General features: G+C 34.7%; 1 protein-coding gene across 1 annotated transcript in view; it reads left to right on the top strand.

Annotated features, from left to right (window-relative positions):
- Window positions 1-16334, top strand: part of LOC126976075 (pleckstrin homology-like domain family B member 1) — a 111645-nt gene that overhangs the window by 5761 nt on the left and 89550 nt on the right. The window contains exon 2 of the mRNA XM_050824244.1: window positions 16044-16215. Within this exon, the coding sequence (XP_050680201.1) occupies window positions 16139-16215 (77 nt within the window). The 5' untranslated portion in view covers window positions 16044-16138. The remainder of the gene's footprint in view (window positions 1-16043; window positions 16216-16334) is intronic.

A 16334-nucleotide genomic window follows, 5' to 3' on the forward strand; every position in this document is an offset into this window, starting at 1 on the left:
CTATGAATGCAGTTTGTCTTGTCACTAAAATCGTTGACATGGTTCCTAAGACACCTTGTAACAGACCTTTGTATGTCTTATTGTTTCAAACTTGCTATCCTGACCAGTCTACATGGGCCATCCTGTATGCATTAGGGAGGATAAACAAGTCTTACACTTAAAGGTACAGTTTACAGCTTGACTGTAGAAGTTCCTTGAAAACCGTACTTTGAACAAACTCCAGACATGTTGATATTTAAGTTTGTGGCGTGTGGTGCAATGTAGGGTCAGGTCGAAATAGCTCTTTAAATCACTCTCTGTGTGTAATGTGTAAGGATTATTATACTAAAGGGCGTCATAGACTCATAGCTTTTGAAATTATTGAGCAAATGAGACTTAACATGTTATGTCACAAGGTGAAAAGCGCAGTTGTAGTGCCGCTCAGAATTTTTGGATTTTTCAAGAATCCTGAGCGGCACTGCATTGTAATGGGCAGGATGTATCAATTACCATCAGCTGAATGTCCTGCTCTTCTCGTCCCTTATTATAATAAAAAAAATCGGCAAGTGGTCGAGTTGTTGACAGAGCTCTGAGTTCCCAACTCTGGTCAGAGCTCTGCGTTGCACTTTTGCAAATTGCTATAATGGGTCCACTAGACCAGAGATAAGATCTACCCATTATCCTCCATATGTAGCCGGTTCTGCACCTTATTCAGTACTAAAATATGGGCCGGGTAGAAATTTCCTCGCAGTTCCAGACAACCGCAAAATTGGGGATCGCTCGTAATTTTCGGCATAATATTACGAAATTAGGCGAGGCAATGATAGGGGTATTGCCAAAAACTGGTGATATGATAAATGTATGTTTTTAGTGGATACTTTCAGTATATTATACTATGCCAAGGCATTATCGCTTCTGTCTTTCAGAAGCGTAGACAGGAATTGAAAGTTTCACTTGCTACGTCTTAGAATACATATCCTCTTGAGTCAATTCATGGAAGCATTCTTACTTCTGTTATTCAAATAATAATAATTTTGAATAGTTTGGAGCTCACAAGTTTCTACAAATTACTAGCAAATTTTGACTACACCCACAATACATATATAATTAGATACAATACCTGCTGTGGCCTTTGTTTCACCAATTCATGTTCGTGTGGACCTCGCTTTCTTATTTTGTACATTGTAAACCAATATTATTAGTAAGTCTAAGCTTTTATTGTGGCCAATCGAATTCTGTCACTTGTAATTTATTATTCAAGTGTTCATATTTACAAAGAGTATAATTTGTTACCTGCCCTAATAAATAAATACGTGTACATATGTAGGTCTCTTTGTACAGTAAACCTACTTCCATACATGTAACCACCATAATAAGCAATAAATATAACCTGCAGCAGACTGTACTATTTAGTTATCTGTAAGTCTGTTTCTACGAACTACGATTGTGTAGCTCGGCGTATTATTTCGATGTTTATATTGCCACTGTAAATTCCGTGCTGCTTACATCATACAACTTATCTTAGATACTCCAGTATTATAATCTATATCTTCAATTCTATTTCTACATAACATTTTATATATTATTTAAACTAACAACTTTTCAGGGGTCAAGAGATGTATTGCTGGCCTTTCAGTTGGTAGTATGCTCTATTCTTGAAGGTCCCTAAGTCGTGTCAGTTCAGGAAAACTGCAGCCGGTTATTGATTCAACAAAGTGGGTGTGCGAGGCCAGAAGTTCCTCGCAACACGCGCGCTTGAAGAATGCCAGACGTCAACACGATGCGGACGAACTTTTGACTTGTTGTCGGATTTGTTTGTATGCTTATGGGGGCATGGAGCACCACATAGCAGCCACATAACACCCATATACATTCAGGCCAGATTGTTATCAGAATTGAGATGACTTTAACCACTCATCTGATACACATTCTTATGTGTGAAAACTGAACGTTATTATCCATCTCAAGGACAATGACAAGCACATAATACGTGCCGCTCATACACTTAGCCTTACAATACACTAGCGTAAAGACAAACAAATGGAAGAAAGAACACTTGGAACGGATACAAAGCATGATAGAAATGGAAAGTGAATCTTTTATTGCTGTAACCGATTTTAATTGCGAAGTCGTAAACAGTTGGCTGGAATTAGCTCATTAACATATTGAACATTAAACTATAGTCCGACAACTGCGTGCGCGACCGTCCCCCGGGGTGCTGAACATGTCCGCGGGTAGCGGGTTATGGCAGGCGTACGCAACTCCATTCTAAGTCCATGGTACTGCTTCACATAAATGGACCATTTGCAAGTTTCGTCACCTGCTCCCATGACAAATTGCCTATGACTATTTAACAGGCCCGCCATCGTTAGAAAGAGCGATATTGTCGGTGTTGTTTTGCAACGCGATATCTAGGCAATGTAAATGCTGTTATCTTATCTCGCAGCATCCGATCAGGTGCACCATATACCTACATATTGTTTCTAGAACATTCATGTTTTCCATGATCTCAGGCTAGTAATAAAAAACGTGTTAAATACAAGCAATCAAAATATTATTATCCGTTAATACGTTACATACTATAACTTGTATGTAAATTAAAATAATATATTGATATTGATTTAGTTCTCGTCCATTGGTTGTGGTTCAGTAGACATATGAGTTACAAGACTCTTGGTAGCTGAAGTATCATACAAATGGTCTAGTTGACCAACTAACGTCAGAGTTAATTTGACATTTCGACCGATTTCAATATAACAATAATCTAAACTAGAATTAGATTGTATAAAAATACGCAATTATTTTTATACTTTTTTGTGTATATTATATCTATTGTTTTGGGTTTTTGAAGTCGGTTGTTGTTTTGTTAAACATTTTTCTCTCATCCTTTCCAAATACATATATTATTGGGGTCTCTTCCTATTAAGATGCCACATATTCAGTTTTCCTACAGTAATTGGTCATATACCTATTCACATTACGTCTAGTGAACAAGTTCAAAAAACAAAGTGCGAGACGGACTCGCCCATGACGGGTTCCGTAGCAGCAACATAATATAAGAGTTATATAGAAAGGAAAATGATATTAAAATATTTAAATGGAAAACGCAAAACATCTTTTAGTTTTGGTTTCGGGTTCGAGCAATAACCGTTGACAACGACTTGTATGCTGCGCCCAGTGAGGAAGCTGGAGGTCCATTTGCAAAAGCTCTCGGGAAAGTCTTAATTTCTAAAGCTCCTACAAATTTGAGCGATGGCTCATTCGATTCGGAATGCCGAGTAGAAAATGTATCGAAAGAATGGATTAGCATATAAATTGCAATTGTAATTAACATAATATCTATATATATGTGTTCCTATATTTTACTTTGAGGCTGCACGATTATAGATTATTATAGAAATTTCTTGAATGATCTAGAGATTTTTAGGATTATTTGGAAAGTTTTCAAATGTAATCAAATGAAAGTGTTTTACAAAATTTTAGAATGATCTAGAATATTGCAGAATGATTCAGAAAGCTCCAAAATAAATGCCACAGTTCTAAAATTAATCTTAGATGATTTAAGATATTAATATCTAGTTAGACGTAAGATATTTATATAAAAAAGTGTACCGCAATAATTATTTTTAGTGACAAATATTAATTTAAAAATTTGAGTAAATAATGGTATCACTGCTGCTACAAAGAGTGAAAATGCTTGTTAACAAACCAAATTAAGGACAGTCGTGAAAACAGAATATAGGTTTACGTCTCTTTTACTGTTATGTTCGCGTTACACAAAATTTGAGCTAGAAAAATATCTAGCGCGTTAGTTTAAACTGTTTTTTAATGTTGCTGCTAACCTTGAAGGTTTTCTAGTAATAAAATATTCACGCCTTTCTAAGGTTTCTAATATGGTGTCGTCATTCTTTTACATTTTTTGATACATTTTTTTTGCGCTTACGTTGCAAACGCTGGCTCAACCCTACGAGATAGAACAAAATAATTTACCACAGTAAGGTAAAACTTAAAAGGGTCCATAAAAATGTCTCTCTATCTCTCTGGGATAACAATAACCATTTTTATCCTTTACGTTTACGAGAAATTATCGCTTATTTACGAAGCGATTTTAAGCATTAGAGCACTTATCCTTATCCAATTCAATAGTCCCTTAAATACATTGTTCATTTACTATGGATCATTATGGTCTTTCACAGCATGTAATTTAAATGAATATTTTCGAAGATATTACAGATTTTATATGCAGGGACATAAGGAATGTGCGGTACGGGCCGGGAAAGCCTAAGAATAAGCAAAATCATCAAGTTTATTAAGTATTACAGACTATGAAACTTATTTTCGTTTGTTAAGTATCGTCGTTTAGTGTTGAGATTATAATAAAGCATCATCATCGCCAATCTTTAAAACTGAAACAAAATAATAAAATAGAAAAAATAAATATAAACTAAATAATATGTAACAAAAAAATACAAGTACAATTATCGCCTTAGGCAGAGTATTCGCTAATAACAAAACTTAAAAACCATATAATAAAACTGTAAAAATATTTCACGGCTGAGATTCAATCCCTCAACCTCGCGATGTTTAGGCTTCGCAAGCACAATGGTTCAACCACTACTGGGCCAATAACCGTATGATCGCTAAGTTGAAATAGCCGAACTATATATAATTAGAAGTGTAAATCTTTAATCCATAATTTCAACGACTGTCTTACGTATTTTTGATCAGGCCACGTGTCCTAACACGAGTTTAACATTTTATACCCATCCAAAGAAAATGCTTAACGCCGCTAATGAAGTTTTCACTTTAATAAAGAATACGTACAACACCGGAGGCGATGATCACTTAACAACCATAAGGTGACTGATGCGTGCCTGTCCTCCTCCCTTCTGCTCACACCACGTATTGAGACGTTAGTTTCCTTTAAGCCTTCAACAAATTCCGCGCTAATCAGCTTAGTGCGACTTCTACGCAGTCTAGACATCGGTAAAACGCTAACCCTGCCTCCGCCGCGTCGAGAATGTCAAGGGATTAGTTAGAAAGTATCATTATAACGGCATTCCGGGCTAGTACTACTACACAAATACTATATTTAACAATATGTGTAATTTTATCTTGGATAATCATTTCTGAAGGTTTCACCAAAGAGCATATAAAACAGTACGTAATAAGAGGCGGGACTGCCTAAATAAAAATTGAAATTTTGTTTAGTATGAATTATGAAACGTGCCGTCCATTACCGTTAAACTTAGGAGACACATACTCAAAGCTTCGTAAGTTTCGCTAGACTGGTTTCACTTCTACCACGTATGACTTCCAGACATGTTTTTTTATTACTACATATTTTTTTTTTATGATTTATAATTATAACAAAATCCAAAACATGTCCTAATTAAATCTGAAAAAATATTAATAGCGCGTTTTATAATAATATAACAAAACATTAACATTGCCATCTACATTTTTTATGAAGTACCTAATGACAAATATATTAAGGGCCAAATGTTTAAACATTAATAGCGATGTAAAAGTACAGTTTCATTTAATTGTGAAATATCTCTCGCAAAACTTCCTAAATGTTTTGTTGTAGCCCCGATTAGGCACAGTCAAACAAGGCTTGTTTGAGAAATGATTCGCAACGCTTGGCCTAACTGTGTTGTTTACTCAACTCTGAGGCCGTTCTAGTTGCCCAACCTTTGATGCTCGTATATTTTGGATATTAGTTTCGGCGAAATCTTCTGTGTTCGATATTTCGGGTAGTAACAATAATAACACGTCGTTTCCTTAAGCGGCTTTTTAGCCAAGAGTCTCGATTAATATCTCAAGAGCCTCTCTCTTAGTAACTGGGTTAAGGGTCAGACATATAGTTATCTATGTAATACATTATAATCGTAACAATGTAAAAATTGTACATTGAATAATAAATATTGTTTTATTACTTTCGAAGGGAACTATTGTCATAACAATGTATGTGTGTAACAGTCACTATCTGTTTCTTTCTATTTGCATAAAGTACCATTACTATCTCCTTTTAAATAAATTTAAATCAAACAAATATCACTAATTTTCGAGCTCAAATTCTCAAAATCGAGCTACCGCTTAAATGGGCGGGAAATGTAATGACTAATGATTTTATACATAGGTACTTCCCTTCTCTGGTGACTGGTTTCATTTTTCCTTCAAGGAATGGCAAATATGCACCCATACAGCCAACGCAAGAAAATTGAAAATTACGAAAGATACCTATAGCAGCATCTTCGCAAATTATATTAACAAGTATTTTTCTTACGTTGACATAAAAAGGTTTAGTTGTATGATTTAAACATGAAAATATTATATATGTGATATAGTATATACTGCATATAACACAATTTATATAAACCTACTATATATAGATTTAGTTGTCTGTGACACCAAAACAATACCGTGCTTTTTTGGAGACATTATAATAGTACAGTAAACAATGCTTTTTAGGTCATAGAGTATAGACTATTTCAAAGACTCAATAAAGTATGTAGTTACTTATATTAGTGATCGTGGCTGTATAAATGACAGATAAAAGTAGAGGAGTAGTAAAAGTATTGAAATGTAAGCTATTTCATAGCACTTACGATTGTATTAATATTGTTAATTAACAAAGACTCCAGTAAACATCGACAAGGAATTCCATTCATCCAGATACAATGGCATAATGAAAATGAGTCATTATTCTGTCTAGTTTCGTAATATGACCCACAAAATGCCCACGAGAGTATCTGAGGTCAATCGTCCTACAAGCTGTATTTTAATTAAATAAGGCTGGTTGTATGCATGGCGAGCGAAACACGTCGGTGAGCAGTAATGTGTCATTATGATTTGTGATAGTATAACAACAATAAAGCGGACTGATAAAAAACATAAGCAAAACTCAATAAAATAATTTATTTTACAGAAACAGTTATAAAATATCACAATTACTAATTCTATTAATATTATGATACTCCGTTCACACTGAAACAAACTTTTGAATTGTTCTTAAATTAATTTTGTAAGTACCTTCCCATATCCGTAATTACTTCACATCGTGATGATACGGAAGGTTTTTAGAGGTTTTGTTGTATCGGATTCGCGCACCAAAGATCGAAAACTTAAATCTAAAGATTACAGTTTTTAATACTATCAAGGTATAGCTTGAAAACCAAATAAAATTCTAACCAGTTAACGTCTAAGTACATCGAAAACTTTTAATTCGGTAACAAAAAAATTGTGGATCCTTGTTTACCAGGGTGCAACCAGACATCCTCCGAATACGGAAGGGTTCTGTAGAGCTCCCTATAACTGAATCATAAGCTATTGACATTTTATCAAGAACGTTCTGTAGTTCTGTTCTGAAGTTTTTTAGCCAGCATTGTAATGCGATGTACAGTTCCTACGTAATAAGGCCAATGTTACTTGCATAACGTTTATAATGCTATCAGCTGATGCGGCGAAATACATTTCTGTTTTTTTTTTATAATTCTAGGCACTATTAACAGAGATAATTAGATAGCTATCATTGACAAACGGACTGCATTGCTTTTTTATTGTAGAAAAAAATTAAAAAATAATCTGCATCACATAATTTTTTATTTTGGAAATTTTCAGTGCCAATATATATTTTAGAATCAAGGTCCAATTGCAATCCCCCACTTTTAGGATGTAGTTGTTTTACCTGTATAAGTTTCGTATAAAGGTTTTATTGGAAAAAAAAAGTAAAGAACGGGTTTTTCCATCGCTGAGTCATTTCTCAGAGCAAAGTTTTTAATAACACTGCACGAAACGAGGGTAGCATTATCTAGATACACATAATGACTTAAAATATTTCGCGATTTTAAAACGCCGCGTGTGTGCCTTTTTCCTTGGATAAAAGGCGACTAATTCAATAATGATGCAGTAGGCTTCAATGCTTGGGCCAGTCCTTAAATTAATGCGGTTGTTTTGTGACCATGGCTAAGTGAACCTGGTGTACCTACACAAAAAAGTTTTTACAAGGAAATTATCGATTTTAAAATACATTTAAAAACTAGGTAGGTACCCACTTTACTAGACATTTAAAAAATTTAATATTATCTAGTTAAGTTAAATAAGATCTTGATGCTTTTGCGAAATACAACTCTTGAAAAGCATAAAAACAATTTGAGCCGGTTATAGTTTAAGTACAAAGTGAAATCACAGTATAGTCGGTTTTGTTCTACATTGAATTATTAATTTAATTTTTGGTTATTTATTTACATTATAAACTTATCGTTCAACTGGTTAAAAATATTTTTTTTATCTTTATCGCAGAATCAATTGACAGAGCAATGTTATTATTTAAGTGATGTTTACACTCCGAACTATAATAGATAAAACCGGTGTTAATAGTTAATAACCTTTAAATTTACAACCGGTTTCAAGGCTTGATGCCATAAGTAGCCGTTAAAATCAAAGTTTATTGTATCGTTTAATAAAATAATTTACGCTATATTATACACAATATTATATACAATATAGTGAGTTAATACTGATGAAATTTTCAACAGTCATACCCATTAAATATTATGTAATTGCTTCTCGTATGATGTTTAAATAAAGCACGTAATTTTTACAACAGGTATATATATCTTAATATAGTCATAAGTAAAACCGCAACAAAATAGAAATTCAAAGTGACACATGTACATAAGGAAACAACCAGATATATTTTAGTAAAATCCTCACGTATTCTGACGCGATCTCGTTCGACAACGCAATATTGTTGAATAGAGTGTGCGTTTGTGTACGGTTCATTTGACAGGATTTGAGCGGTCTGTATAGTACATTAATTGATTAACATAAGAAACAAGATGTAATGTGCCCAAAAAAAAATAAAATTTGAAAACAAAATTTTATGAACGATGCGGGACCCGAACCCACTCGCGTTCCGTGCAAGTGCTCTCCCAACTGAGCTAAACGTTAGAGTGACGTATCATACAAAATCTTGTATGTCTTGTTTAACTCTCAGGTTGTTAAAATTAAAACAGTTAAAGTGTGGTTGGATGGAAGTGTGAACGGTAGCGCAGGAGCGATCGTCCGTTGCGTCGTGTACATCTTTGACGTATGCCTTAGTCCACACATGAATTATGTGGTTAGAATTTATTCTTTATAAAAAAACATGAACAATATTTTCTTATGTACAGAAGCTGCGGTTTATTGAATTTAATAGCTTATAAATCTTTAACTGCGACATAGCTCCCAATGGAATGGAATTTCAGTAAGTATTTGTCACCTCATTTTAGCATACCTACACTTAAGCTAGGGTAAGGTAGGTCATAGAAATGGTCCAAATTACCTATAAAAAATAAATGCCATTATCAATATGATTGCGCAGGTGCATAAATTGACTTTAATCGACTTAAGTTTGTCAAAGATCTCCACTAGCCCTCATCTAACCTATTCCGGCGATCTTGACCTTAACCTACCAGAGTTAGCGAACCCATGCATTTTTTCTTCTAAAAGCATAAGAAACATACACGTATTCTTAAAGATACTCCGCTGTAAAATGATCGGTTAGGTTGTTTTTACTTGTAAGTAAGACATCTTTTTTAGAGTTTACTATCGACAATAGCTGATAGCTTCAATGCTGATATAAACCTCTTGCGCCTATAACTTATTCTGTTGCGTTTTGCAAGACGATAAGTGACAGACGCGGGGACAATTGGCTGTTTACAATCGCTCAATTTAAATTGTTAATTCGCAGGTAAATGAGGACTTGACGTGTCAATGACGTCATTCTGCCAGTCGACTATTGAAGTTTGTTAATTTTATGTTTTACTGTTTTCAAGACATTATGTACTTTCTTGTATGTAGAGGTAAAAATCTAATATCTGAAAGTCAGAATAGCTTTACGGGTTTCTGTTACAGAGACACACGGAATATTCAATGGTTTACAGCATCTGATAGCGTTGAGGAACAATTTTCACACACGTATATATAATATATGAAATATATATATTTTGTATGTAGATTACAAAGCAAAACTATCTAGTTACCAAATTTGAAACAAATGCTTAAGGTATAATATTGTTTTCAAGAAAAGAGCATACCACCTTAAAGACCGGCAATACATCTCTTGACACCTGATGTTGCGGATGTCCATTGGCGGTTGCCTCACCACTCCCCACCACGTGAGCTTGCCCATTTGCCCCCTCTTATAAAGAAAACAGTTTAATTCCGTAAATTATTTATTGTACGTCGCTGCAGTCAAGTGATATCTATATGTATAGCAATAACACTAATACTGATCACCAATAGTTATTATTTCACGTTACTTTTTAGTTTGCTGCCTAAAAAAAGTTTTGCCTTAATCTATATTTATTGTGACGTTACCAAATACCTACTATACGTTTGAAAATAAACTTTCTTTTCTTTATTTCTTTCAATAACTCTTTTAACTTTATACCAGTCTATTCACTTTTTCGCTGAGTTACTGAATGTACCAATGTATAATGCGCGGCTCTTTATATATAAAGAGCCGCGCATATAGGTATACCTACTTGTAACGTCCATTTTAGAATTATGTCCAGTTTCTAAAAATTTGAATGCCTTTAAATATATTTAAAAATAAAGAATGATTTTAAAAGACTTTTATCTTTATCGGTTCTGTATAACATCTGTCTATAGAACGTCATTGACATCATTAAATAAATTCTGTGATGACGCAATCGTTATGACAAGATGTATTTCATTAGAAAAGCAATAACTAATTTCTTTCAATTTCAAAGACAATTATAGTAAAAAAAAGTGGCAATCGGGGAGTACTGATAGAAGTGAAAACTTAAACAATTACGTGTTTATAGTATCGGTAACGGCACAATACAGTAATAGAACAGTATTTTAACTTCATACTAGAGCGCCCGAATAGATGCATGCACACATACAAAGACAAAACTATTTAGTATCACGGTGTACGCCGAAGAGACTGGTCGATGTCCGAGTTAAATTAGAATTTTTTTATAAGAGGGGGCAAACGGGCAAGAGGCTTACGGGATGGGGAGAGGTGAGGTTACCGCCCATGGACATCCGCAACAACAGGTGTGTCAAGAAATGCGTTGCCGGCCTTTATGGTGGGCGTATGATTTTTTGTTGAAGGTCCCTAAGTCGTATCTGTTCGGGAAAACAGCAGCCGGTTATTGATTCCACAGAGTGGCTGTGCGAGGCAAGCTGGGCTACTTCTTTTTGTTTGTACCAACTGTATCGCTCCACCCAGATGCAGGTATAAATTTCAAGGACCGCGTGTAACCGCGTAAACAGTGTCGCGAACTTAATGTTTTTTCCATCTCAAAAAATGGCCAACGCGCTTCAAGAAGTGTTGACTTCAATAACTCAGTATTGATCCACAATATACACACTGACAACACGAAGAGTATTCCAATTGACTATTCATCTTTAATAGGTTCTGTATTACTTCGACCTAAATGTGCCATGAATTAATAAATACTCATCATAATTCAGTATTGTGGATGAAATTTAAATAGACGGAGCGTGATTCATTAATAATATAATAAGAGTAACATACGGGAACACTGTTAACTACTAAAATTCCGCAGTCCATCCGTATCTCATAACCCGCAATATTTAGACAAGTGACATTTTGACAGTGTGTTACTATTGTGCTATATATTACGCTATAACATTTATTAAAGATAAACAAGCAATAATAAAAATATATTGTTTATTTTACAAAAGTATTTAAAATGTGCGTAGTGTTGTGCGGCAGCAGAATGTGGGCAGCGGTGATCACTTAATACTAAGTAATCCGTGCGCTCTTTTGTCCCCATATTTCTATAAAATAAACCGTAATCGTAACATTTGCTCTTATTTTTTTTTGTTTATTTTTTAGTTTCACGTCAGGATCATTTCATTACGTTCAGTACACGAAGTCTTCGTACATGTTACGTCGATATTTACAGATACAAGAAGTATTCCATGTTTAAATATGAAATTTTTTTCGACCACAACTCGAGCTTGACCATGAAAATACCTATACGAAAATTGTGATGAAGTGAAATGAAATGATCAAATAGTTTCTAAGTCAGTTTTTCTGTATGTCTTTTGAATTAGGATTTCCCCATACTGTCCCAGTAAAAAAAACGTATATTATACAAAAGTGTGCGAGATCGACTCGCAAAAGACCAATTTTTACCGTTATAATATTATATATTATAATATTATGTTTAGGAGTAACCTAACTACGTTAAATATTCCGGTTTTTTTTACTCAGCGAATATTTTTAATAATAATATTTTGAAACAAGGAAGTTTGGGTTCGCAGAAGATTCCGGCCTCTCTCCTGTCATACAATATCGTACGGTTTCAGTAACATCAACCAATAGAGAAATCACAATACTTAGTCTGGCCATAAATACTGTTACTATTTAAAATAAACAAAATGTTACATTGTATATTATGTATTTAACTAACACACTGTAAAAGTATTAAATGTTATTTGCAATAGAAACTTTTCTTTTCTTTGTTTAGGTATTTACGGCAAGACACGAGGAATACCTTATAGTATTATTAATTTATTCCTTGATACAAATAATTAAAGGTAATAAAAAAAAATGTTCTTCAAATTCAAATTAAATCTTTTTTATGGAAGAAAAGACAAACGAGCGTAAAGTTAAAGATGTGGATGGCAGAACATTATCCGTCTTACACGCTAAATAATAAACAGAGGCGACCTACAACCGTTGATGACTTACTTGCTCACCTGTCACATTAACCATAGAAGAATTTTCTTTGGATGCATAGACGTACAATGTACTAGCGTATAGACAATCAAAGCGTGCGAGAGAGAACACCCCAACGGCGATACACCAAGAGTAACCGATTTTGATTGACGCCGAAGTTGAAGTCGTAATCAGTCAGCCACGATTGGATTTAGCTCCTTAGTGTTTTGAATTAAAGCTAGTTGAATAGCTAACATTGACAAAACAACATTGGTCACGCATTATTGGGTTCTAGTATATTGTAACGGCCTTTCAAATAAACTTGCTATGAAGTTATAAATGTGAATAAACCAAGAATACTTAATAGGGATTTCGGAACTAATTTAAAAGATCTTCGAATATCTTAAAACAAACTGTTACAACTGTTTTGTTCCCACTAGACTACCGCTGCCTGACTAAAGAATGATCGACTATCTATAAGTCAAAATTCCGGGAAATTTGAGGGGAAGAGGCCGGGGCCCACGACGCTGGTCTGACTAAATATCCGAGCAGACTAACAACCCATCACCGAAACAGATGGAGGAGAGCTGTAGACGAAACAAGCGGAGTCACGATCCTCAGCAATGAGGGAACCACTGTGAAGAAATCTATAAGTCAATCATACAAATACAAAGTATACATACTAATTAGGAAATTACTCTTAGATTCCGTACACACATAAATCACTTTTAAGACAAAATGTCATAGACATGGTACATGAAACTAACATAATATATTACAATTAACTACAGCTATGACAAATTATGGTACTAAAGCTATACATATACTATATTAAGGGAACGCTACTATATGACTTGCCCAAAACACATATTTTAGGGAAAATCTTTACCACAATTAAAAGCTAAATTAAAAAAGCATTGTGAAACACAATATTTTGTTATCTTGGGAAATGACGTGTTTTGAATTATTATTGTAGAAAGTCTTTACACTTTAAAAATTATATTTTCATTTTATATTTATTTAGAGTTATTGTTCTCATGTAACTAACTTAACTTTTGTTCTTTTTGAGAAATATTTTTTTTAAAGCTAATGCAATACGAACATGAAACGTTATTTGTCCGAATGAAGCAATCATAAGCCAAATGTATATTTATAAATATTTTGCATATTCTTGGTTTATTCTCAGGTGTACCTAACTTTATACCAAGTTTATTTGTAAGGTCGTATGTCTATTCTGTGTGTGTTCCGGTGTTATCTGAAAAGCTCCGTCTTATTATTATTAAGTCTGAGTCAATCAAGTGTACTGATAGTTCATTTGATGTCATGATACCGTTTAAATAGCCTCTAGTTGAGTTACCTCGCGACTTTCTTACGTAACTACTCCTCTACGCGTCTTTGTAACATTTGTTGAATGCTAGACAGTAGACCCACTGTACTTGATCAAATTAACTGTTAACGAGCGGGCTCCCGCGACTGCGTCCTTGTAGATTACGGCGTTCGTACCTATTCCGCAATACTAAAATAATATTAAAACACTGGGAGGCTCCTTTTTACAGGATGCCGGATAGATTATTGCTTACCACAACGGCGCCTATTTCTGCTGTGAAGCAGTAAGCTGTGTTTTGGTCTGAAGGGCGCCATAGCTAGTGAAATAAATTACTGGGCAAATGAGACTTAACATCTTATGTCTCAAAGTGACGAGCGCCGCTCAGAATTTTTTGGTTTTTCCAAGAATCCTGAGCGGGGCACTGCATTGTAATGGACCGGGCGTATCAATTACCATCAGCTGAACGTCCTGCTCGTCTCGTCGCTTATTGTCATAAAAAAATTCAATTCCAAATGAGTTTTATTGAGTTATTTAACTATGTGAGCTACATACAAATTATAAATATTATTATATAGTTTTTTGTAAGCAACATGATTACATATTGGTATTCGTAATAAACTATTTCTAAGCAAAATAAACCTGTTATTAGTTACTGGATTATTTTGGTTCAATCCTATACATAATCCTGTTTTAAAGTGGCTTATAACAGAATCTGACATCGATTGGGATCTCTTGTTTAAACCAAAATAATAGTGATACAGGATGCGGGTAGTTAACAGATAGATCTATGGAAGTAATAGTGTATTTAGCTTAACTCGATTTGCAAACCTCTTCAATTATTAAGATATGTATTGCTTCTGTTAACGGTTATCGGATTTTGAAATGATTATAGCAAGAATGCCTGCCATTGAACATAAACGAAAGTTGATTGATAATAGAGTGATCCCTTGCGTTATCTTCACGCCAAGTATATTTAAATAGCTTAGATACATAGTATATGAAAGAGAGGAGGACAAACGAGTGTACAGGACAGTACCTGACGTTAAGTGACGCCGCCCAACTTCAGAGGAATCACAGGACAGGTGCCGACTGCTTAGAGAGGTGTACGTGCCATTCCGCGACCTTCTAAAGAGAGGATTCGATAGAAGACACGAGTTTGTTCCGACAATTGTCGACGATTTCCCAAGAGAAACCTGCATGGCCCCTATAAACGACATCTCCACTGTCATTTGATTAGTCAATTTAGTCAAGGACTGATCTCTTTGCCTTTGCACATATTATGGCATATTTTGTAAACAAAACGGTAACTGTCTGCTGAGAGTAAAATATTTTTTTTTATAAACATTGGCAATTTTACTGCCGGTACTTAGGAAAATTAGAAAATTTGGAAATATGGAAAGCTAGCAGCAAACGCGGTACGGCCAATTTTGGACACTAAAACATAAAAATAAAAAAATTCATAATGTTTAAAAAATATTCGTGATAATAACTTTTATTTTAAATTATAGCATGTCGGTGCCCGAACGATCGCTACGATAACGACACGATGTTCTTTATAATTATGTTTTTTTTTGGAATTCGTCATCTTGGCGTTTTGGCTTCGAGTAACCAATAGCTGGGGCTTTTACTTGCTATTGCAAAAAAATTCAGCTGTCTAACTCTTGCGGTGACAGATCTGTCTGTCCCCACAGAGGCACAGTATCCGTTGCTGTCCTATGGGTACAGAGAACATAAAACAAATTAATTCACTTAATTTTGTCTGTTAATAAATCACATTTATACATCGTCATCTACATCATGATAGATATTGATTAAAGTTGCATAACACATTCTAACATTTACAAGAATAAGGTCAGCAACTTATAGGCAATTCCAAATAAGTCTGACATAATCGCGTTCCGAGCCGGCCTAATCCACTTCATATTTGATTAACAGTTACGTAACGGTCAATACCAAGAACTCAACTTCCTTCCCGCCGTATTTGTTAACTGAAATGCGTTCCGAATTCAAATTTTGCAATTCTTATTCCAGAACAATGAACGCGCTGCGACTGGTGGATCTGAGGAAATTATGACGTAGCGCTGCTCTGATAGGTCGGACGCGGCGCGCTTCTATCTGATTGGCTGATGATGTCGGGACTGCAGAGTCGGGGGGATGACCCGATAAATGGCGTTGATGTTAGAGAACATGGCAGTGCTTTGAGGTTTGTGGTTTTCTTTTGAGGGGCAATCCATAAATGACGTCACACGAATTTCATGATCTTGTGACCTCTCCCTCATCCTTTTCACAGCTGACCATTTGTCAGACGCATCATACCTAGGG

The sequence above is a fragment of the Leptidea sinapis genome, chromosome 39 (assembly GCF_905404315.1).
Source record: "Leptidea sinapis chromosome 39, ilLepSina1.1, whole genome shotgun sequence".
In the NCBI taxonomy this organism is placed as follows: domain Eukaryota; kingdom Metazoa; phylum Arthropoda; class Insecta; order Lepidoptera; family Pieridae; genus Leptidea; species Leptidea sinapis.